Genomic DNA, 23535 nt, shown 5'->3' on the forward strand with positions numbered 1-23535 from the left:
ATTTGGTCAATTAGTCAAGCCATTTAAAATCCCTCCCTGCTGTGAAAAGCAATGTTGCCACTGTTTGAGATTAGAGTCACCAAAACAAAACAAAAACATTTTTTAACAATAAAGATGGTATTCATTTAGTCAACCCCAGTGAAGTATTTGGCTCAACAGGCACTACGGCATTCAGATCTAATGCGTAACAATGTGCGTTGATTATACCCAGATATACTGCTGCAAAAACAGGATGGTGCCATCAGTGAAAAGCGTATGCGCTTATGCACACATTGGTGGCAGTTTTCTTTTACAATGAGCGTTTCAGAGCTTCCTTTTAAAGGGTTTTGTGGGTGGACATCCTTTTATAGGGCAGCCGAAGTTAAACAGTGTGCTGCCCCACCAACGAGGTGCTAACGGCCATCCATTGCCCGGGAAGAGAAAGCCGCGTATTTGAGGACAGGAAGACAGAAATTGTTCCCACACTTCTCTTCTGTTTAGCTCCAGTCAGCGAAAGCGCTGGCAGCGAGCCACTGCGTAGAAACCGAATAAACACAGACACCCCCCCCCCCCTCCCCTTAACATGACTTTAACTTTGGGGCTACTGACTCATCTGCACAACATAAAATGTTCTTCCAGCAAAGTCCCTCATGGGTCCCTCAGCTGCACGACTTGGCGAACAGGAGACCATGTGACTTACCGACACCAGACAAAATAATGACGCCACAAAAAGAACCCCTCCCTCTCATTTCAGTCACGCTCTCGAACAAGCACTCAAGTGCTAAAACAGTTTCTACCCCTCAAACCCCCCACCCCTTCCACAAGGGGGGCAGTACATTGCTCCATGCACAGACATGGAGAGGTAAAAGCAACATCTCCTTCATCTATTCACACAGAAAAAATCAATAGTGTTAATTCAACATTATAATTGTAAAGGTGTGACAATTTAGACACTTTTCAGAGTTAGCTGAACACTTACAGTGTTGAATTAACATTAGTGATTTTCCTGTGTAGAGCTGTCTCTACAAGCATTCTGTGGAGGAACTCACAAGAAAATGTTCAGGCATGATCTAAGGAAAGTGATGAGCAGTAATCATTGGGCGGGTGCTATGCACCAGTGACCGATCATTTGTTGAGCTGTACTCAGACTGCAAAGCACCTACAGCAGAAAGGTATTATCCTAAGTGGGTCAAAGCCCCTCCAAATCACTAGTATGTCTGCAGTTCAACTGAGGGACAGTCACTCAACAATGTTTATTCCTGTGAACCTTTATACCTGCATGCAGGTGGCCATCCATTTCAGAATGAAACCAGGCATAAGAATGATCTGGTTTCAGTCTAACCTGAGGTACACTGTCTTAAAAAAACAAACAGATTTTCATCGGTGATCCTAAAATGTCGTGTGACCAAGGGAATCCTCTTTACCTCTCAAGGATCGTTTTACTGCGCAACTAAAAATAGTCTAAATGAGCCTAATGCCACAAATCTCTACATAGGACCAGGCGTCAGAAATGCTGCTAACTAAAGATGCTGGCGCGATTGTCGTGCATGAGCCGTGCCAGACCCAAGGGATAATTTAAACCGTTTGTAATTGGCCGCAAGCAAAAGTCCACAGATATGTGGCACGTCACAGGCAGACAATAGCAGCTTCTTAACCTAAACATGATGCGCTCCACTATACCAAACTCAAACGGATCGATTTCCTAAGGCTTCGTTTGAAATTCCTTCGAGCTATGCTGCGCTTAATTTGAAATAGGGATGATCAAGGCAACACTTCTCCAAAGTTGTGAGATCCAGCCCCGGTTTAGAGCTGGCTGCTTTACGGGTACCAAGTGCGTCATTAACAGCCCAGCTGTATAAACATATACATACGAAATGTAAACATTGGTCAATCTACATAACAGCATCTGTTACAGTGCGTCAATGAAGTTACGAGTGCAAGTTATGAACTAAAATTACCCCCAGAGACGTATCTAATCTCCCCATGCTTGCAATTCTTCACGGATTTTAAAGCACACGCGTTTCACGCACCACCAAAGGCATGCACAAAAGGCCGTTTATCTTTCCGTGTGAATCCTTATTACTTTGGTGGCACTATCCTTTAGTGCTGTGATAAGCGTATTAATTTTGTCTACAGAAATGTACTACAACACAAAATGAATATTCAATGAATGAATTCATCAGTAACTTCTTATCAAATGTATTCTTAAATGGGATATCCATTACCCAGACTCGTTATCTAGAATTTTCACGTTTTCCTTATTAACTACAACGTTTCAGCTCCGATGAACGGACTTCATTTATATCCATATAATTTACTTAGCCAAGCGTACACTATACCTGTGAAAGCGCAAAAGCCACCGACATGGTCAGAGGCGTAATCTCACAACGCGCAAAATGTATCTTGCTGCTTTGAGGGGATATAGCAGCAGCGCTTTCATTCTGATAACCCGAGCGCTGAATAAACTCCGTGAGATACTGCATCCAAGTAACCTGCGGCAGCAATAGGCACTGCTTACACTTACACATACACATGTAACACCAGCATAAAGCGTGCAATGGAATTAACGTATACTAGCGAAATGCAGAACCAGTTGTAACCTGCCCCGCGGATCAATTTTGCGAACGCAAAAAGAATTGTTTGAAAATGCATAACGAAAGAATCACAATCCACTCACCTAGAAATTAAAATCTGGATTTTAAGTTTTAAGGTCCCTCAAGAAGAAAAAGAATCAGAGAAGAAGAAAAGAAAAAACTCAATGACATCAGAAAACTGCCTCTGAATATAAAGTAAGCACGTTATTCTCCTGGTCTTGCAATGTCGAGTAATTCACTTGATCACGTAGACAACAAATAGCACATCCCAGTTTCAGCGGCAGAGACTTGAATACATGCAGGTCGAAATATCCACACGCATGTTCTTCCGAGATGCTTCCACCCACTGACTGCGCCGACACAGCACAGCCGTATTCAAACCCCTTAGTCAAACGCCGGGAAAGACTGCCTCCTTAGTGTCATTATACTACGATGGTACCAAGAGCCAATCAGAGGAGCGAACGTGCGAGTAGACATACCAGAGCAGCACAGCGTTTATCAGTCAACTGGGCTTTCAACAGTTTAATGCAGCAGACAGTCCCCGTTTGTTTTCCTTTCTTACAACGATTAATTCGGTTATGTAAGTAGCGTAATACGCGTATCCAAACGTTAATGCGGAAAACGTGTATGTATGTGGATGTGGATTTAATGACAATAAATCTGATCAAATTTTTTTATTTACATCTAACACAATTTTATCCCACCAGAATCACACAAACGCGGTTTAAAATCCAAAATTAACTGTATGTAAGCATATATGAAATGTTTGTGAATTCCTGTGCATGTCTAGATCAACATTCTCTTGAGCGCTGTGTAAATATTTAATAAGGATATATAATCCTTATTATAATTATATATCAGCTTTCCGGGTATAATTTACCATCTGGCAATGAATAATGCAGTTAAAGGGGGTGGCTCTGGTAAATCAGTCTTCCTGGTACTCTGTAGTGCTTCTGCTGACAATACCTGACAGATATAAGGACCTAGAGTTTAACCACTGACCTCTTCAGGACTGTGATTTAAACTGGGTCCTCTCTGTCCACCACTGGATGCAAACAAAAGAACCAACTCATCATCCTAAAATTCCTAAAATGAAGTTGAAATAATGAAAAATGAGTAAACATATAGAAGACCACATAACTCAATGAATGGGTGGAAAATTCTTTTGTGCCTGGACTACTAACAGCCTAACACTTCCACAATGCACAAGGTCATTGAAGTGTGGGGTCTTTGTCTGCATATACACTACTCTCAGTATGATTTCAGTAAGTCAGAATGGGATCAGCAAGAAGTCGCAGTGACAGACACAGCATCAGCTGAATCAAGCACAACATGTCAGAATGAATAACACTCTATAATTTGTCTTACTACACAGGGTCTGTGATACAGCAAACGTTTTCAGTTAAGAGGGTCTTGTGTGGGCTCTGTTAAAATCAGCTGCGGCCGACGAGGTTATACTGACACGTCGCACCGCTGGAATAGTGCAAAGAATCGCATTACACAGACCACTGGAACACACACTTTGTACATGAGATCTGGGATTTTCAGTCTGCTTTTTCAACCCGGCGCACAAGAAAGCCCTTGAAACTGCTGGGTTTGGTTCACAAAGAGGTTTGCATTCTTGTGTTGCAAGACAGAGGGTGAAAGGTCAGCGCTGAGGATTGCTGACCTTCTCAAAGTGCGTTTACTCCCTGGCAGACTTACACACACCAGAGCTCAATGTTCTGGCCAAAAGGACATAGACTCTCTGGCCTTCCACTTCAGAAGATAACTTTATCTGTAGGGAAATGGCAAACACCTCTATTTCTTTAACACTGATAGCATCACTGCATTCTTGCAAAAGTCCATCACATACCGCAACTGTATCAGTGTTAGATTCATGCTATGGATAACAGACTTTGTTCTGGTGAACTGAGGGTTTTTGGTTTCCTAGTTTACCTGGGTGGATTGTGCGGGAATTGTTCTGCTGTTGGACTCACTGACACCATTACTGATTGCTTCTTTGTCTAAGCTGAATTTAGTTACATAGCTGTTACACTGACCTGGATTAAAGTATGCCTGAAATGACTAACAATAACTAGTCATACTACTAATAAAGGGTTGTTACAAAGCACATACAGTATAACTATTTATGGAACACACTGTTTGCTATGCTACTTTGGTACCCTCATTTAACTAGTCTTCAACAATAAAATGGCAAAGTCTAGCAAACAATTCCAAAAAATCATGAGCACAAGAAACCTGAATATCTAGAATTTCAAAGAGGTTTCAATACATAGGTTGTAATATTCATTCCCTGTTAAATGACTTTTCTGGGAGCATTAATTTATACTGTTGAGTATAAGGATAAGTCCATATTCAGGTATATTATTCTTGGCTTTTTAGATCTATGGAACAAGTTACAGCAGTAATCATTTCAGAACTTGTATGTCTGTGGATGTGTGAGTCTCTGAATCATTCTCAACTGAATTGGTGCAACATGAATAAATTCCTTCAACACAACTTTGTTCCATTAGTAGTAGCTAACCCACAGTGCCTACCAGTTATTCATGTGATTCACTGAGATATGCATCAACACCTACACAGAGCGTCTAAATAGACTCCTGCTTCTATTCTGTTTCAGTCAGTAATGTTCACACCTCCAGTTTCACACAGTAAAATCAAAGGCCTGCATCGCAAGTGGTATTCCCACTCAGACCAGCTCTTGTATAGAAACTGAAGCAGAGCCAGTTGTGACCTGATCTCTTCAGTATCTGTGTCTTGTTTTCACATTGAATGTTTATACAAGGAGTCAACTATGAGTAAAATATACACACATGCAACAGGTCTCTTAAAATACCACAAGTTACATGGCATAATGTAATACTGTTCTGCATATGAATATAAAATGTATAAACTATTCCAAAAGGCAGATCTAGCCATATGGTGACATGTGCAAGGAAAAAACACTATTTGTCACTGTTTATAGAGTTCACAGTTCATTACTTTGGATATAATTAGCAATGCAATGCATAATTGGTAGCTAGTGCTATACTTGGCTGGGTGGCTGTGTAACATGACACAGTGTCTATTACTTTGCCACACAGCACAACCCAAATTCAAACCCCAGAGCAATATCATTTTTTGAACTGTCCAGTACTGTTAAACAATATCTACAAAATAAAAAAAATTCAAAGCAATCAAACCTGAATGAACCTTGCATTAAAGGTGTGGAACAATAAGTTGGGAAAAATAAGCACTATGTTCCACTCCAAAGATGCCCAAACATCTCACTGATGACCAAAGTGGTATACTGTCCCATGATGGTTATGGAACTGGCTTGGGGATGGAGATTACAAAATGGTATCTTATCAACTTTCAGTACAACACAGACAAAAGGTAGCATAAAAAAGCAGCAATTTATCCCAAAACTCTAAAAATATAAATATGCAATTTATGAAAGGACAGAATACCAAATTAATTTATTGGTAGAAAAATGGATGAAACAGACAGCCCTATATAATTATATTTTATATATATGTTACTGTACATTTATTTACCTAAATACAATATTCTCCGTGCTGAGATTCTTCCTGAAACAATGTACTTTACCAGGGAAGGTAACATAAAAGGCAAGATTGTCTTATGTTAAAAAACTGCAAACACATACTGTTTGCAAAACCATGTAGTCACAGTCAACACAGTTCAGTAAAAGTGTAAATTTGACTTGTGTTTTGCAAGAGCACGATTTAGTTTAGTGATCTGTGTTATAAGATGCCTAAAATTAATTCTTTTGCTTAAGATATATTAGTTCCATTTGAAAAAGATCATTGGTTAAGACCATGGGTTTTAGTTTCACCAAAAGTGATTCAGCAGTCAGGGCAAAGCTGCAAGTCTGCTGTACAATTTGAGAGTGCAGCTCCTGTAGACGGGGCAGGCCTCCGCAGGGCGCAGGCTTCCGCAGGGCGCAGGCCTCTTCACTCTGCCGGTCCCTGCCCGGACTCCTGCTTGCCGCGGTCCCTCAGGCCGAGGCCGCGCTGGGTGCACTGGCAGGGCGGGGGCCTCTGCAGGCTGGTCAGCAGCTGCAGCACGCGGAGCTCGTGGTCCATGCGGGCCCTCTCCCGCCGGGCCTCCCGCTCCGCCGCCTCCCGCTGCCTCCGGTCCTCCTGCTCCAGCCACCTCCCCAGCAGCTCCTGCTGCCAGCGGGCCTGCTCGTGCCGCTGGTTCTCCAGCTGCGCCATCAGCTGCCGCGACTCCGACACCAGCCGCTGGAAGCAGTCGGCCAGGTAGCGGATGGCCGGCTCCAGGGAGTGGGGCCCCTCGTGCTCCAGGGGTGAGGGAGAGGGAGGACACGGTGGCGGGGGCGGCGGTGGAGGTGACGGGGTCTGCGCTTTGGAGCTCATGTCCTCTTCCACAGGTATGGCTGAAACCCAAAGGAAAAAAATGCTAAGTCATTATGATAATGCAAAGCTGTGTACTGTGCACATGAATAAGGTTTACAGAGCTACATCTAAAGGAAGGAACCCCCACATTACTGAGAGGATGTGGACAAATTCATAGATGGGTATAATTAATATTCATATATAGGCAATTTCTTTTTTCCTATCTGTATGGGAGTTTTTTTTATAACTCATAATACCAAATTAAATGTAAGAAAAAGAGTAAAGCAATTCAAATTTCCACAAACGCTTACCTGCAGGGACTGATGCAATGGGCGGCTCCAGAAACATGCCGGGACCCTCAATGGGCAGCGGCTGAGAGAAGTTGGTGTTGCCAAACTCGAACTCATCCGTGGACTCGCGGTCGTCCTCCGACTTCACCTCCGATATCACGGGGATCCCGGGGCCTGTGGGCGGAGCTTTCCCGAGAACCGCGTCCATTTCAGCGTAATACCTGAAGGTGCACGGCTGGCTCCCGTCCACGCTCCTCAGCAGCTTGGCTCTCACATAGTTGGCTTTTAGCGTCTTCACCCGCAGCCGGCACTGGTGAGGGCTCCGCGAGAAGCCCAGGGCGCTCATGCGGGCCGCGAGGTGCTTGAACACATGCTTGTTGCGCAGGTTCTCGGAGAGAGACTTCTGCACTCTCTCGTCGCTCCATGCGCACAGCAGGGCCTGGGTCTCCTCCACAGACCAGTTGACAGAACGCTCTGCCTCTCTCTTTCCTACACAACGTGCAAAGATTGAGATAGCTAGACTAGTGACAGCAGTAAGAGAAAGGACCTGAAAATGAAAATCATACTCAGGTGTGGAGTTTCTGAGCGGATAGTTCCGCAAAGATCACAATTTCTCACTATAATGGGATCAAGGCATCCAAGCGATTTGTTCTGTCACCAATGCATAAGGAAACACTGCAGGTGAAGCAAACAGATTTAGATGGCATACTGCCAAAAACTGTCCAATCTGTCATTATGGTATTTTTTGTCATGCACCTCCTTTTGTCAAAACATTAAATTCTTTTTGGTAGCTTTGAGGCGGCAGTGATCTGCACGAGTAAGGTAGTTAGATGGACCAAACTGACTCACACTGATTAGCCAAGATTATGATTAACTGTCGCGAACGAAGAGATACATCTGTCAGGGTAATATGTTGACTGTCACTGCCTGAATAACAACAGTTTTGCAACGTGTTTATGCTCTGTCTTGACCACAGACCAGACAGGAGTAATTGTTTTTCCTATAAAAGGGACAATAAAGTGAACAACGAGTAAGCAAAGGCATCGCTCGTTACAAATATTGACGGTTAACATTAACTACACGTAACAAACTTGCAACACAAACGCACGCTCCCTTCATCTGATACTATGTTGCGAGCTTCCTCTTGTAGCAAGGCAGCTAGCAATAGCCATGTTGCAACGGGCAACTTCGGCACGTTTTTCTCTACCTAGTTGCCTTGCTGCCTTCATCAACGCAAACTTTCACTTAAGACAGAATTCTGTTTCATAAACTTACTTCTAGAAGACGTTGAAACAGAGTTTGTAGAGTTTATCATTGAAGGATTCATCTTGCTAACCCACCCACCCAATGTTTGCCTTCAACGCTTCCGGCTTCGACGCAGAGCATGACGTCAACCAAAGAGGGTACAGAGAGAGCTCTGACTCGGTTGGATCGCGAATGTAACCGGAGCAGTGGGTGACTGTCACATCTGCACAGCGTAACACATTCATACATTATAGAAATTAGCTATAGCTCGTTGATATTTTCTTATGTAGTGGATAATCGCTGACTTTTGAAAGCCACCAGTGAAGGAGTCAACAGTTTTTAACAATTTAAGATTAGTGTCTTGAAGCGTACCAGGCTTTATTTGTATTGAGTGCTTTGAATGAGAAATTGATTAGTATTTGATCACGTGCCATATCTTTGATAACAAGCATGTGCAAGAGCAATCCAACGTCTGATGTGAGAAATGAAAAATGCAGCTTTTCCTCAGTAAATACATGTCATCAATAAATCAACTCAGCGATATAAAATTGTTTAAGATTCTAATTTGTATTACTCTCATTGGTAATACTTTGACATTCCAACTACCAAATCAGTATACATATTATTACAGTGTTGTGAAAATGTGAAATAAAGTGAATCACATGAATCCAGTGTTAAAATCACAACGTTCAAATAAATTTCCGTTGGCATTCATTTGTACTGTAGTATGAGTGATCATAATAAAAACAAAATACTACAGTAATAACAATAAATTCAACATTATCATATGAGACAGAGTAGGCTACACAAGAATGGTTCAAATTATGCACACCTCTTACTAACTGGAAAGCACAGAAACCACAGGTCTCAGTTGCAAAAAAAAAAACAAGTTTTTGAAAACAGAGTGCATGCATTCAACTGTACACATTACACGGTGTTGTAAATATTTCCCATATTTAACCTGCTTTCTTCACACTGACGTATAGCTAATCAAACAAGTAATATACTTAATTAAATATGTATTACTGAACCATGTTTGTTTGTTTAAAATGAATTATTTTTAAATGCTACACTGGCTAATTGAGTGATTCTGAAGAGCATGTGGTAAGTGCACAGCACCAAATGGAGAGCCCTCCATCTTTGTTTTTGTGTATGTGCACTGTGCTCAAAATAACTGTGCGGGACTGCCATTACGCCGAGTATGAAGCTTTCATCACAACCGCTGTGATTAGGAGAAGTCTAAGTGCCTCTAATGCTGTTTTGGGCTGCAGCAGTCCTGTGATCTTATGACAGGACTGCCATCATGTGCATGCATTCTCCTGGAGAATGCATTCAGGAGGTTTTAGACTCCCCCACTAACTGTTCCAACATAACTAGAGGGCTGTGTAGAAAGCTGTCAACCTATTTAGATGTGGGGATGATCTATTACTGGGTATATTGTGGAAAACAAGAGCAGGGAAATAACAGTCCTATCAAACCTCAGAAGGTGTGGTTCCCGTCTTTCCGATGAATTTACTGTGAGTGAAACAATGTGAGGAGTAACACAAAGTAGTACAACACAATACAAATACCCATTGTGTCTTGTTTAAGGAAAACAAATATAATTTACTTGCACAGTACACACCCTTACCATGGGAATGCATAGCTTACATTTTCCACGCATCATCGGGTTTCATTCGTGGATACTGTACCAAAGCAGCTTAAGTTACGTACTTTAGGAAAAGGTAGGAGCCATGCCTCGTCAGGATTCAAACCTGCAACCATTTGGTGACGAGACAAGCTACTTAACCACACTACTGCCACCCCAACTGTGAGCTCATGTGAGCCCATGTGAGAGGAGGCATTGGGAAAGACTACAACGACAGTTGCTGAGTAAATGGGCTCACAGACTGCCACCGGCACTGAGAACACGGCTACTCTTGCCAGCTGCAGCCTCATCCCATCATGGAACATCATAATTAAAGAGGATGAAGGAGACCAGACAGTCCCCCTCACTCTGATCTCATTAGTACCAAAGCACTGGATCGCTCTGGCCCCTAAACAAATGACCCAGTACCCGATCCGCTGCCCCAGTTGTTATTACTCACGCCTGCTCATCACAGACACCACTGCTGAAATTCCCTTACAGGATAGCTTAATTAAAAAGCATTTTCAAGTGTGTTTACCATCCACACCTCCTGTGAGATCATGATATGGGCTCACCTCGCAAGCATCCGTCTTTCCCTCGAGTAGACTCAGATCACAATATTTATTAAGAAAATTACTGTTGGGCGTGGGTAAAGACAAACCCTCAGACTGCAGCCAGGGCAGGTTGTGTGTCTTAAAGTGTCACGGCTCACGGTGCAGTGAGCAGGTCAGTGAGCACAAAAGGAGAAGAAACTGTAATGTGCGTGAAATGATTATGTCAATGCACCTTGAGCCACAGTGGAATATCACGCTGGGCAGCTGTCGCCCCTGAGAGATTCAAATCTTTGGCCTCTCTCCCTTCTCCTTTCATGTTGCCTGGCAGCCAGGAACTCAACTGTTCTAATCTGAAAATGCACTGTAGGTACCTCACGTATCCCCCCTATGGGAATAACAGTGAAAGCATCTTACTTTCCAAACATGAGCACGTCGAATTTTGTTAAAGCTGATATTTTTCTTTTCCAGGCAAACTGCATGAGGTGCCACCGGTGTTGCTGAAAAGACAACAAATGGCACTCACTTCAAAGGCAATTTAGGTAACATTTAGGTACATCTATGTTTTGGGTCTACACATTTATATATGTATTGTTTTTTTAAGACTATATATTTTTTTGCGTGTGTGGGGGTATGCTAGTTTAGTTACTGTCAGAGTTAGTTCTATTAGTTACTACTGTGTGGTTATTTAATCTATGCCACAGTCTCTTTTACAATAAATTAATGCAACGTATGAATAATGAATACATAAATGAAGAGAATACTAAAGTGAGATTTCTTTTTTAATGCGATTTCCAAAAGAATTTTGCATAATGTGTACCCTTCTGCAATCTTTAACATTCAAGCTTTGTGTGCGCTGGTCCCATGCCCCAGCTTCTGTTGTAATACATGAGGTAGGTTTGAGGTTACATAACCATACTGTGGACCTGAGGGTCATGAGGATGAACGCTTGGTACTGAGTCAAGTACTCCTTCACCCTTTTGACAAGCTGCTAGCACTCTCCCTCTGTTGCCCCATATTGTATAAACAAGTGTTACAAGTTGTAGGAGGGTATCGTGCGGTTTGCCCTTGATAGGGGCATCTGCCAAATGAATAGGGAATGTGAATGAATGTGTTTTACTGCGCTGCAGCTGCTGTTTCTGAGTACTGGGTGGGTTGCAAACCACAGCTCTTCCGCTGCAGAACGGCCAGCCCGTACAGTCTATCAGGCTCCTGCAGCTGGGCAGCGAGAGGCATCTTTTTAAAAGCCAGTCCTCTAATTTACTGTGACCGACGCAGAAATTTAAGCATGAATTTATATCCGCTAATTCCAATGTGCCTCGAAGCGCCCGCCGCCACCCAGTGGCGCCCTTCTGTGGCGGTGGCAAAAACCGCCTCAGTCAATCACCCAGACCCACCGTGTGGCCATGTTGTTTTTACTCATATGCTCATTTGGTCTAAGCCAGGAATTCAGGCCCAGTGTAATTTTCTTGATTCACATACAATCCAGGAAATAAGGCTCTGCTGGTCTTGAAACATGTTAACCAAGCTTGGGTGGAAAGCAGCAAAACTGCTGTGTAAATGAGTACATTTCGGTAGGGGTCTCAGATGTAAACGGTGTGGCCTGAGCAAGGATCACGCCTGCAAACTCCATAAACACAAGACACACCTCCCAATGACAGAAACGATTAGCACACTGGTGTGAACGACCCCTTGTGATGCAGTCCACCAGCTTCACATCACACTTTGGAGAACGTGAAGGTACGGCATGGTGAGGCAAAGCTAGCGGCAGCAAGACACTATTCTCTCTCTTTCTCCGTCTCTCTTGTGCTTTCAGTGATAGTTGGGTTCTGCCATTCCATATCTGAATAATGCTCAAATCACAAACATTTCTTTCAATGTACCTCAGCTGCTGCTCTATTTGCTTAAAAGGTGATGCCATAACTGAACAAGCGCTGAAAAATAAATGATTCTTTTGCTATATGGTTCCAATAAAGACCTGAACAAAAAAAAAGGGAAAAAATGCATTCCAGCGCACAATGCAACACGTCGGCCAATTAGGCTGAATTATATCAGCACCAGTACTCCTTTACATTCCCAGACCAAAGGGAGGTGGGTACAGTCAGATGCTAATTCACCCACTGGCCTTTCATAAGCTCTTATAATAAGCGCATTACATCATATAGGCAGTGAGGAATTCGGAGCTTTGAAAAGGAAGACAAGCTTACAATAGGAATGAGTCATTGACCTGCAGTAAGTGTGCCAGTCAAATGTAGTTGAAGTAAGCCCTGTAGTAAGCTGTGTTGACACTGATGTTTGGATTAATGACAGTCACACAATTCTGAAGCCACAAATCAAAGATATTGCATGAATCTGAGATGTCATTCTCCCTTTGCAAGTATGATTTCCACAATCTAAGAATTCTAGGCAGTAAGAGAAACATAGTCTAGAAAAAAATCAGTGGGAGGTTATTTATCTTTTATTGATTCTCATTTATTTCAAACTGAAAGCTCTCTCCCTGAATTGCTGAACTGAAAGTTCCATCACCTGAACTCCCTAGATTCAACCATTTAAATTGCAGTCCATACTCCAAAACCCTACCAGAAAGGAACACAGAGGGTATTGTCTCACTACTGATAGTCTCTCCTGTATAAGTTTGGTTCTCCATTTATGTTTGGAGGAACTAAAACTGCTCCATCTCATGTAAGATTCCATTTCATATCATTCTTGATGTATTTTTTTCTGCATCTGTCTCAGTCCTCTGTGGTTCACGAGCTGGAAAAGTCCCCCTCTTTAACCTTTGGAATGCCGGAGGAACGCTCCCACAATTTGCCGTGGACAACCCCCCGTTTGTGAGTGAAGTATGGCCACCCCGCATCAGTTTGTTTTCAGAGCGGGCCAGCCCTGCCTTACCTCTCCGTAAGCCGACACCCTGCCACACAAGTGGATTCCCTATCCCCTCCACCACCTCCCCCATTAAAGTCAATCACCATCAAAGACAGCTCGGTGATTGGCACCGCATGTGTTTCCAGTTTAATTCCGCTTGAGTGTACCTCACACAGCTCTCGAGTAATGACTTTTCGCAGGGCCTGAGCGGTCCTGTCCCCCCCCCTCCCCTCCAATGCACGATAGAATTTCTCCCATCCGCTCCCTGGAAAGCCTGATCTCAGCGCAATCAAAAAAAAGGCAGCAAATGGAACATCTCCTGCAGCATGGAGCGCCTTTTGGGCTGCACTGTAACCCAGATATCTAGGTCAACTCTGTAAACAGGCGATTGGTCGAAATCGCCACAATTTTTGAAATAATCTTGAAAAGCTGCTTGGTAAGAAAGCTAAGGTAGCATTTAGGGACTGCATTTTATTCTGTGATCAAAACTAAAAGTGTTTCAATCAATGGTAAGAATTCTACTTACATGTATGTAAAAACATGAGGAGAAATTTTTGTTTCCATATAAATGTGAAACCAGACCAGAGTCTCGGGGGTCCAGCTGCCTGGAGGACAGATAACGCGTGCTGTGGGAAGGATAAAGTCTATAAGAGTTCACAGCATTTTCCAATCCTCCTAGCAGGTGTACAATGTAATGCCAGTAGGGAAAGCTGCCGGTCTGTTTTGATAAACAGGATGGACAGCAACACCATGTTCTCTCTGACCCTTACCTTGTGTATGCCTATGTTTGTGTGTATATGTGTGTGTGTGTGTGTGTGTGTGTGTGTGTGTGTGTGTGAGTGTGTGTGCGTACGTGTGTGTTGTGTATGTGTGTTTGGGTATATGTGTGTACATGTGGGTGTGTGTGTGTCTTTGCATGGGTGCACAAGTGAGTGTGTTGGTTGGTACAGAATTCTGAAGCGATTCTTTTGGTAAAAGATATGTGCAAATGTGACACCTCTGTTACACTGTCTTCTATATTGTGCATTTCGAGGATCTGTTCCTATTAATATGCCCACCTAAATATTGCTTACATCCAATATAATGTGACTTTTCTGTGGCAAAACATGTGGCAGACTGAATATGACTTGTATACTCCCTACATCACCTGGACACAATCCTGTATTTCTACTTCTGGAAATCTGGCTCTTTCTGGCATCCCTGTGATTGGCTGTGTCTGTGGGAGGGAACAATTGCTCATGGTAGAAGGCGCGTGGAAACGAAAGCAGCTGCTTCATCACACCACGCTTGTTCCATTGTAAACAGGATCGATCTCCAGGACCGTTCCTGCCCTGGCCTCATTTAGGAGAACAGTGAGCCGGCCACAGCGCTGGCCATATGTCTGAACCACTGCTCTGATAAATCAGGAGACGCTGGGAGGCCCGGTCATCTGGTCCCCCGTGAGCAGCATGACACTGACCAGTATTGACAGTTTAATTACCTTTAATTGAAGGAAATGGCCGCGGGACACAGTTAAGCTCAGGAGAAACGTGCTGACAGAGGGGAAGGAAAAAGAAAGACAGGGAAGGAAGACGCCACACGGAAACCAATGACCCAAGATGGATTAAAAGATAAAGACACGGCGAAAGAAGACATTGTTTAAAGCCTGTGCGTAGATCACCTAGGATGTGATGCTTAGCTTAGCGACAGTAAGTACTGGACTCTTCACACAGATGTCACAGATCAGGGTGATAAGACACCATTTGTGACTTTTTAATCATCTCCTGAAGCCCTAGTGCTGTAAGTGAGAGTTGTGGTTAAGACCACAAGAACGATGCTGCAAATCACGGAACCATCAATACTGTGATTAAAATCTGCTATTCTTCCATTCAAACAAAGTTGAACATCTTGCAAAATAATTCCTCACTGTCACACATTTTTTATGAACGTATTGATTTGTTTAATCCGTGCTCTAATTTGCTGCAGTGGTCAGACATCACCATGCTGGCAGTGTAATGGGACAGCTGTCGGGTCCTGTACGTTTATGCAACTGTACAGCTGTAACATTGTGTAAGCACTTAAAAGGGTGAGCGGGCCGTCAGAAAATTTCCAAGAACACGGATATCCCTGGGCTGGGAAGGGCGCAGGCGAAATTAGCGTCAGCGGCCGGAGGACAGGGAAGGTCCAGGAAGCTGAGGAAACAGAGGGACGACACAGAGACAAGCTCTGCAACCACCTCCCCACCCCCACCCCCCAAGTCTGGCCTTGTCCTTGGGAGGGGTCCAGGAGAACAACTCAACCCACAGATACAAAGGAGAGAAAGGCAGCAGGAGGACCACGTGAGATCAGTGCCCCTTTAGGGACTGGCCACTGCGTGCGCCCATTGGTCTAATCTCAGTAGCTCTAGGGCCAACATCACTCACATACCACAGGGACTGGATCACACATGAGTCTGCGGTGTGTCCCCAGAGTTAATTACATTTTAATTGGCCATATTCCAGTAATCCTTCCTAAGCACTGGGCCTTAGTGTGGAGAAATGGTCCGTTATTCTGAAGAATAACTAATCGCCCCAACGAGTCTCATGGCAAGCATACTTTTTAGACAGACTCATTAAACGTAATCAACTTTGTTAGCATTATTGATATGCCATTAGGGAGGACATCTCTGTGTGGCATAACTACTGTAAAACTGAAATTGACTACCTAGTAGAATTCTTCCAAGCCATTTAGCCGGAAATGATACAAATCTGTAGTTATTAAACTGATAAACCACTTGGGGGTGAAATCCATTTGATTAAAAAAAAAAACAAGGAGTAAATAACTGAAGCAAACAGAGGGAGGATCTTCTGAATCTCAGGGAGAAGCTTTCTGTAAGCACACTGCTTATAACACCTCCTGCTGTGCCAGTCAAACGCTTGGTTGAATCCTTTGGTTTACGATCCGTGGGCAACACCTGGACACACAAGAGAATAATGACTGCAGCAGCTTTCTTGGCTTAAATCGTTGTCCTTCTGCTCTGGGGGCCCTCCTCAGCCCTCTCTTTGCTTGAGTTTCTTCACAGCTGAATGGGTCCTGCGAGGCCCCCTGGCTGCAGGCATCGTCATAGGTCCCAGATCAGCACAGTGAACGTACTGCCTCTGTACCACTGGATTAGCTTTATAGACAGTCTGACAAAGCTAAGTGGCACCGCGGAAGTCTTTGACAAAGCTAAGTGGTACCACAGACAGGCCTTGAGAGCTTATTGTGTCATGCCATCAATTATTTATCACTAGGGAGATTTTGCACTTTTTGTTTCTTCCTAATCCAGGTAAAAGGTTTCTGGGGCTATTTGCATTGTTGAACCTAAAGATTTCTGGTGATGGACCTCTGTGCTCCTTGGTTAATACAGATACACTGTCTCCTGACAGCCTTTTGCTCTCTTACATGACTGGAGAAACAGATAAAGTAATTTCACTGGAAGTCACGATCCTACTGATTATTCTCCACAAGTCTGCTTTGATTACATAACAGCACCTAACTCCCCCCTCCACCCCCCGCCTCCCACCTCTTTTATCACTTCAAGTGGACCAGCCGCCCATTTCCCATTCACAGAAACTTCCTGAACGTTCGCAAGAGACAGAGAGAGGAGGAACGGCAGAGGATGGCACATCGTGTCCACACGCCTCGTTACATAACGCCTCCTTTACGTAAGAGTCCGCAGTCACTCAGTCAGTCAGTCAGTCAGTCAAACGCGGCGATTTTTTACCGTCTGACAGCACGGCGAAACACATCCGCGCCGACAGGCTGCCAGCTCCCCCCGCGTCTGCGCCGTGCTTCACAGTGGCGGCGAAACAAAGGGCCGCAGATGGCCCGGAGCTGGCCCGCTTTCAACGCGCCAAATGCCACGCGAGGCAGGCCCAGATGGAGCCGGCCCGGGCTTTCTCTCCCAGTGAAAGGGAGCGCAGAATAAAACAACCCCACTACGTGGAGAGAGAGAGAGAGAGAGAGAGAGAAAGGAAGCCTTTGGTCTCCTGTCAGATGTTTGAAGGTGCAAGGTTTCTCTGTAAACACAGGGCTTTGAGAGCTTTGGGACGGGAAAAACGAAACCTCTTTGGGGAGAAGGACATCGAGGGCCTGGACACTTCGCGAGGCGCGTTGAAAAGCACAGGAAGCTCAGCCCGGGAGGACGGTTCCGCTTACGTAGCGGCAAACAGCCTGAGTTTATTATTGTTTCTGCTCTCTGAAAAATGTGTGTTTACGGGCAAGAAATGAGGGGCCAGCTTTGGTGCCACTTAGGCTTTTGTTTTCCCTCCTCAAAGGCTTTTCAGAAGCCTCGGTAAACATACGGTCTGAATTTAGTCTGCCCAAAAATAGTGAAACTCGAGCGGTGTGATTGGCACAGTGGTAAACACAGCTGTCTGGCATTTAGCACTGCAGCTGCACAGAAGCCTGCTCCATCCTCTTAGTAAATAGCTCGTCTGACAAATTAAAGCAGCTTGGGAGGAAACAAAAAAGGGCAGCACGCACGCTTGGTTTAATATTCATAGTGTTTTCCTCAGATAAGACTCAGAAAGTTCATTCATGCTCAGCCCAGTGTTAAATAATGCACCAACTGTTTTTAAAGCTGTGCTTGAGAAAAAAAGGAATGCACCAAACAGAAAAGCAAATTGTGTATTTGCCTCCAATAGTATGAAAAGCCAGGTTTCCAAAATACTCTATAACATATACTCTAGCTGGACTACAGCAAAGTACTCTAGTAATCAGCTAACATTTTGTTAAACTTCCCCCAAATCCTTCACAGCTGAGGACAGGTTACATTCGGGAAGGAGCCAAAAATGATTTTCGGTATACTGCGGGGCACTGCCAAGGAGAAGTATGCATTCTGAACACGAGCTGCATGATAAAAACCCCTTCTTGAGCTCCATCTCTACAGAAAACGTCAGCCTCAACACACCCATGAGCGGCATTCCCTTCAAAGCGTCTGAACTCTTAAGCTCCCGAGTGACTGTCTCCAGAGGGCTCTCAGGTGTGTGTGCATTAGCATTTGCTGCAAGAGACTGAAAGAGCGGCGCTCTGCGTTTAAGGCAATGCATTTTTAATAAGGTTTAAAGGTAAGGTAAGGTAACTGTAAGCTTGTGATTTATGTGTAAACCTTTACCTGCCACATACCGTCACTGAAAGTCGATCGTTTTCGAAGATTAAGGTGAAATCGATTTCTACTGATGTCGCTTCTCAGTGGAATCCTGTCTGATTAGAACTGGTTATCCAGCCTAAGTTTAAAAAAACGTATGGAGAGACTGCTGAGCAATTTTTTTTTCAGACCTGTACAAGTTCATCCCTGCATGTGAAACTATCTGAGCTTGGCATTTGCAATTACTGTAGTTTAATCAGTCTTAATTGTACACTTAAATTTAATGTACTACACTGAGTGACAGCGAGGTAACCTCCTACACTCTCTCCAGTCTCCCAGAAGAGGAGGATGTATCGGAAGGTGATTGGGCCTAGCTGTGTAGCACAGTGTCACCCATTGGTCAGTCACAGCCCATCTGAGCATGACCTTGACCACTATTCCCCTCAGAGCCTTCCTTCCTCACTCTGTCCCCTCACCACACTCCACAGCCTGGGCAGTGCACTCAGGAAAGCCCCAGGCGTTAGCCTTCCTCATCAGTCATCGCACAGCACTTGAGGCCCTGTCAGGTGGGGGTGTGGGGACTGAGACTATTCACTCCCAGATGGCCTTGACCCTCTGCGTGTACCTCCATGTTTGAACAAGAGAAAAAGTCTAAAATAATTTATAACTACCGATTAGACTGACTCTCTTGAATTTTTAGGTGTATGTCTTTTCTTGTTGTACAATCTGTTTAGAAAGCTCCTATGTCACCTACATATACTGTATACATCATATATGTTGTATAACTGTCCTGTTTTCCTGTGTTTATAGTTATTCTTTCTTCGCTGAACCATAACAAGAAAAGAAAACAATTCCTTCTCTTGAAACTTTCCCTTGTCTCGCTAGAATAGTTAAGCTTTTCCTCAGAAAACATACTTTCACATACTTTCAAATAACAAATTTACAAAATTGGCACTGCACATATTATGTCTAATTAAAATCAAACTGTTTACAATGTGTTGGCCTTCACATCTCATCCATTCACAAAGTATACATTACTTCTCCTCAGATCTCTTACAGTGACTGTTCTGTTCCTTGTTTTGACACCAACAGACAGAATTGGAATCTACTGCTAAATCACCAAGGCAGGTAGGACAGACAGGGAGAGAGTCCAGCCTCCCAGGAGACAGGTTAATCCAGCTTAGTTACATAAAATTCTGTACAGTTCTCAGTGTAACAGATCCCAAAAAAGAAAAGGTGAAGGTCTTGGCAAGTGCTATAATCCTTGTGGATTACCCTGCATTGAAAGGCCATGTCTACAACACCCCGGCCTGGCAAAGATTTCAAGGTAGACTGAGATGATTGGATCTCTGGAATCACTGGCATCAGCGGTTAGCGTTGTCACACGTATGCCCCTCTCACACTGAAACTGCATGGCATAAGGACAAAGTAGTCACAAGCGTCATATTTTGTGACTGCCCCTCTCAGCATCCCTTTGACTCTCTTAAGTTCTTAGTTGGCCGTACTTAAGTACTGTAAGGCAGTCCTTTGTTGACTCCCTCCACAAAGCCAGAGGGGTTACCATTCAAATCCTCTTTAACCTAGAAAGAATCTCCATGCAAGCATAAGTCACGAAAAACGCAGTGTGCACACGTAAGGGAACCGATGACCTGTCTGTTAGGTATACTTCAAACAAAGCTGTTACGAGGCCTTCCCATTCCACACTCAGGATCAGTGGATGAGGGCTGACAAACAGTGAGAACAGCACGCAACGCCGGAACAGACTGAGCGACCGCTCCTCCACAGTGCATATCCACACTCACAGAAAAGGGCTTCCTCTACTGGGGGTTGGGTGTTAGGCTGCCCCCGTTGCCCGGCTGGGCTGGCACACACTAAAAGGCCCGACCTCACCCGCCACACACCCCCTAAACCCCCCGCACCCCCCAAATCCCCCTGCCACCAGCAGACACTGACTGACAGACGCCACAATCAGGTCTGGCCGTTTGATCTCGCCGCTGACACAGTGGCAGCCCTCAGATCCGCCTCACGCTGGGCTCCATTCCGCTGATGAGTCACTCCTCATGATTATTAATGAAGCCCGCGGAGGCCTTATCAAGTGCCACAATGACCACAAATGGGGAACAGTGATTCGAATTAGGCTGGAAAGCACTCTTGTGATGTCAAACGCACAGAACGAGGAACATTCAATTTTAATACACAGTCTCTGTTTATCTGTCATTTTTTTTTTTGCAATACAAGAAAATGAGTAACAACTTCCAGTGTCTTTTCTGTCATATCTGCCTGCACAACAGGTGCCTTCTCTAAGGTGATGGCAATGAATAGCGATGAATATTGCAAATATCCTTTTTTAAAAAAAAGTTACCTGAAAGTGACATCTGTCAAACAAAAGATTTTTACAGTATTGCGTATGGTTACATGTGTCTTAGAGATGACAACAAATACAGCTGAAGTGCGCAGAGTAACCACGGTAAACTACAGTGTCTGTTGAAGTAATTGTCACAATCCTGCTGGTGAAATCCAGGGCCAATCCTTATACACTCCTTTAAAATGTAGACTGGAAAGATCAACTCATACAAAACAGTAAGTCAGGCAGTTGGTGCAATATTGCTCCTCACACTTTCGTGGCTTGGGTAAAAAATGTGTAATGCCACTTGAATGTGACAAGCAATGAAGCCGATTAAAAATTCATTAGAAAGTCAAAGAGTTTTCTGGGAAATGCTGCTTCAGTAGCGCAGATGCTTAGTGGATGTATGAGGGGTTGATTACTGGAATCTAGTAAACATTCACTAAAGGGCCCCATCATCTACTTGCGCATGCGCCAACATTCGTAGCTGTTATGCATAATACATGAAAAACCTTCAGTCTGTCAAATGTATTCCTATAAAATAACATATATTTCCTGTATTTATTATCCCTTAAATTAGAGAATCTCTTTAGGAGAAGACGTGTGGTACAACGGATTCGCGTCAACTTCTGGTGACGCTACAAAGAGCCCTGACAGTGCCTCTTCCCCCGAATTGCGCTTCTGAGCACAGCGCGCGCTCCCGAGAGAGGGCCTCAGTCACACTTCCTCGGATTAACGGGATATAATGCATAAAAGCTGGGAAAGGCCGGCCTGTCATCACTGTAAGTGCCCCGCTGCTGCCCTCTCCCACACAACAGGACCGCGAGGGGGACGGTTTGCACCAATCAGCAGAAACGCCGGCCTCATTATGCTGACCTCACCTTTCCTTTGCTTCGGCGGTGTCTATTGTGCTTTGCAGCTCTGCTGCTGAGAAAGTACATTTGATTTCCCTTTAAGAGCGGGGATTGGCTGAGATGAAGCGCTCTCCTCATGTGCAGTAATGTGGCCCCTTTTAAAACTAAACACCCTTTACTGCCTAATTATTCTCAAGGCTGATGTTTCTGTACCAGTGTGCGCCGGATTCTCCTTATTACCTTTGCCTCGCAATCTGTCTGTCTGTCCGTCTGTCTGTCTACATCAATGGGGTACAGGAACATCATTTTAGCACCAGATTTTGAGGTTGAATCAAAGTGACGAAGGTTGGCAATCTTCAGTTGCACTTGTCATCGAATTCTCAGAGGAAGTTTGTGCTGACACATACAGTCTGTCTTCGCAATGTTTGGGTCCCATATATAAGCTTTTTTTCTGCCTCCGGGCTTCCACAGACGGCTCGTTACACAGTGCTAATATGATTGGGTAAACAGACAAACGCTAACACTAGCACGGATCGCTACGCGTGGAGACTGACACTCATCCACACTGATCCAGCCAGGCGCAGACAGGCGGGATGGCAGTGTGTGTTTACTGTAGGCCCTGGTACAGCGTAACACCCCGGAGTCACGCCAAGATGGACAGAATGGGGCTGTGGGGGCTTTTAAAAAATCCTCTTTGCAAGTTTCACGAAGCCCTATTCAAAGCCTCAGGGGTACAAGGTACACAGTATCGAGTGCGGACTGAAAGCAAACTGTAGCAAGAAGCAGACAGAATCAGCTTGTCAGAGTCAGCTAAACCTACAGCTCTTCCTAATTTGCGCTGACACGAAACAACGCTCGCTGTTGACATCTGTGCGGCAGGTTCTCACAGATTTTGTTTTCAAATTCATCAAATTGTACTCTAAATATGTCAAATCGGTTACTACAAAACAGTATGGATGGTCCAATTAAAAAAAAAAAACTCTGTCAAGAGCCATACTGAATACATTTTAGTATATTTCCTGCAATTTTGTGACCTGTGTGACAGAATACGTAAGGTTTATAATACCAAAACGGAAGTACTACACAAAGTATTGAAAGGGCTGCTGTTGGTTTGCATATCTGCTTTTCCTTGTTCCACAGCCTGACGCCTGCAGTTCTAGTGCATGTTTGCACAAACTTGTGTGTCTCTACAGCAGCACAAAACAAACTCTATTGGGAAGGACCCATGGATATCAAAGGCATATCCAAACATTCTAGCAGCTTTGATCCAGCCAATTATGCTCCTAAACAGATTTTATATTCATTTCAGAAGCAGATGCCTAGATGGCAACATATGCACTAACACCAGACTACACTGAATAGGTCAACCTTTTTCCTCATCAGTTTTAAAATGACCAGTTTTTGAATCTGAGCACTTACTGTATGTGTGTCTCATTGAATTGAAATACTTGATTGTCCAACAGATACATTATCATTATCTGAATTGGTCATTTAATCTAAGAGAACATTTCCTGCCTTACAAATGCCATTCATAGTGACCAAGTGACCTAGACCGAGCTCCTAAAAATACATTTTTCAACCTCATCTCAACCCTGAACAGAATCACACAGCAAGTTATTGGACGGGGCGTAACACACCCACGATTCTTTGAAGTGTGAAAGTGTGGCATTGCAATTTAATAAGCAGAAGCCGGCATGTACAATTCCCATCTTCCTTTCCCCCTATTTAGGTGAAAT

General features: G+C 44.0%; 2 protein-coding genes across 4 annotated transcripts in view; both read right to left on the bottom strand.

Annotated features, from left to right (window-relative positions):
* Nucleotides 1-23535, bottom strand: part of rasgef1ba (RasGEF domain family, member 1Ba) — a 90962-nt gene that overhangs the window by 19641 nt on the left and 47786 nt on the right. Inside the window, exon 1 of one of the 3 annotated variants that reach the window (XM_036526421.1) lies at nucleotides 2657-2908. The exons of the other annotated variants lie outside the window; for them this stretch is intronic. The gene's annotated coding sequence lies outside the window, so the exon portion shown is untranslated. Of the gene's footprint in view, nucleotides 1-2656; nucleotides 2909-23535 lie in introns of those variants that run through there. 3 annotated transcript variants of the gene reach the window in all.
* Nucleotides 6434-8572, bottom strand: LOC118776248 (ensconsin-like). Its single transcript, XM_036526423.1, has 3 exons — nucleotides 8500-8572; nucleotides 7246-7713; nucleotides 6434-6975 (listed from the first exon to the last, which is right to left on the bottom strand). Exons 1-3 carry the CDS (start codon nucleotides 8549-8551, stop codon nucleotides 6530-6532), a joined length of 966 nt encoding a protein of 321 aa, XP_036382316.1. The 5' UTR covers nucleotides 8552-8572; the 3' UTR covers nucleotides 6434-6529.

This window comes from Megalops cyprinoides, chromosome 4 (assembly GCF_013368585.1).
Source record: "Megalops cyprinoides isolate fMegCyp1 chromosome 4, fMegCyp1.pri, whole genome shotgun sequence".
NCBI lineage: Eukaryota > Metazoa > Chordata > Actinopteri > Elopiformes > Megalopidae > Megalops > Megalops cyprinoides.

Excerpts from the sequence above, each read along its gene's own strand:
- LOC118776248 (XM_036526423.1), bottom strand. The coding sequence starts at position 8,551 with ATGAATCCTTCAATGATAAACTCTACAAACTCTGTTTCAACGTCTTCT. Across the intron at positions 7,714-8,499 it reads TGTTTCAACGTCTTCTAGAA|GAAAGAGAGAGGCAGAGCGT; the intron begins GTAAGTTTATGA and ends CACGTTGTGTAG. Across the intron at positions 6,976-7,245 it reads CATTGCATCAGTCCCTGCAG|CCATACCTGTGGAAGAGGAC; the intron begins GTAAGCGTTTGT and ends TTTGGGTTTCAG.